This window comes from Austrofundulus limnaeus, unplaced genomic scaffold (assembly GCF_001266775.1).
Source record: "Austrofundulus limnaeus strain Quisiro unplaced genomic scaffold, Austrofundulus_limnaeus-1.0 Scaffold3547, whole genome shotgun sequence".
NCBI classification, from domain to species: domain Eukaryota; kingdom Metazoa; phylum Chordata; class Actinopteri; order Cyprinodontiformes; family Rivulidae; genus Austrofundulus; species Austrofundulus limnaeus.
In genome coordinates, this window is record NW_013955949.1 from 3,781 (window position 1) to 4,511 (window position 731).

The 731-nt window shown below is 39.5% G+C and overlaps 1 protein-coding gene across 1 annotated transcript in view; it reads right to left on the minus strand.

Moving 5' to 3' along the window:
* The window catches only part of LOC106511908 (nebulette), a gene marked incomplete at both ends in the record, with an annotated part of 1,920 nt that extends 1,414 nt beyond the window's left edge, over positions 1-506 (minus strand). Inside the window, 1 exon segment of the mRNA XM_014000631.1 lies at positions 396-506. Within this exon segment, the coding sequence (XP_013856085.1) occupies positions 396-506 (111 nt within the window).
* Between the last annotated feature and the right edge of the window lie 225 nt (positions 507-731).

A 731-nucleotide genomic window follows, 5' to 3' on the forward strand; every position in this document is an offset into this window, starting at 1 on the left:
TGTGTGTGTGTGTGTGTGTGTGTGTGTGTGTGTGGTGGGTCAGTGGGTCAGCGTCTGAGCCTTCAGGCTGTGGAGCAGCTGCTGCTTCTGTTCACACTCCTACAGACAAAACACCCCCCACCCTACACCACCCCCACAGGGTGAGGGGCGAACAGAGAGGATTCTGGGACGTTTAAGATTCTTCAACCTGAACCACTTTCACTTCAACGGGTCTAAAATTCAAAGGAAGTAAAAAAAAACATGTTTCCCTTCAGCTGATAACAACCTGCTGATCATTCATGACCTCACAGTACTGATTTGTTTCATTTCTTTACTGTAAATGTGTCTAAATTAAAGTTATTTGTTGTATTTAAATCTAATAAAAGGACCTGATTAATAGATTTTTTCAGACTCACGTCGCTCTGAGCTTTGGTCACTTCCTGAGCGAAGACAGTCTCGATGGTTTGAGGCATGTGAGCGTACAAACTCTGAGCCACCTCCTTCCTCCCCTCCTGCCTGTAAACGTTCTGCGAAACATTTAAAAGAGCAGAACAACAACTTTAACTCAGTGAAGCTGTTTTCTAATTACTGTGGTTTATCAACATATTTCAGGATTTTATTAATATTGACTTTTAAATGTGAACATCCTTAAATTAAACTCAAATGTTTTTTTATTCTGTTATTTGATTTTACTCAAGATAATGTCCCAAACTGTTTCAAAGCTGGACATTCTCATGATTATAATATAATAT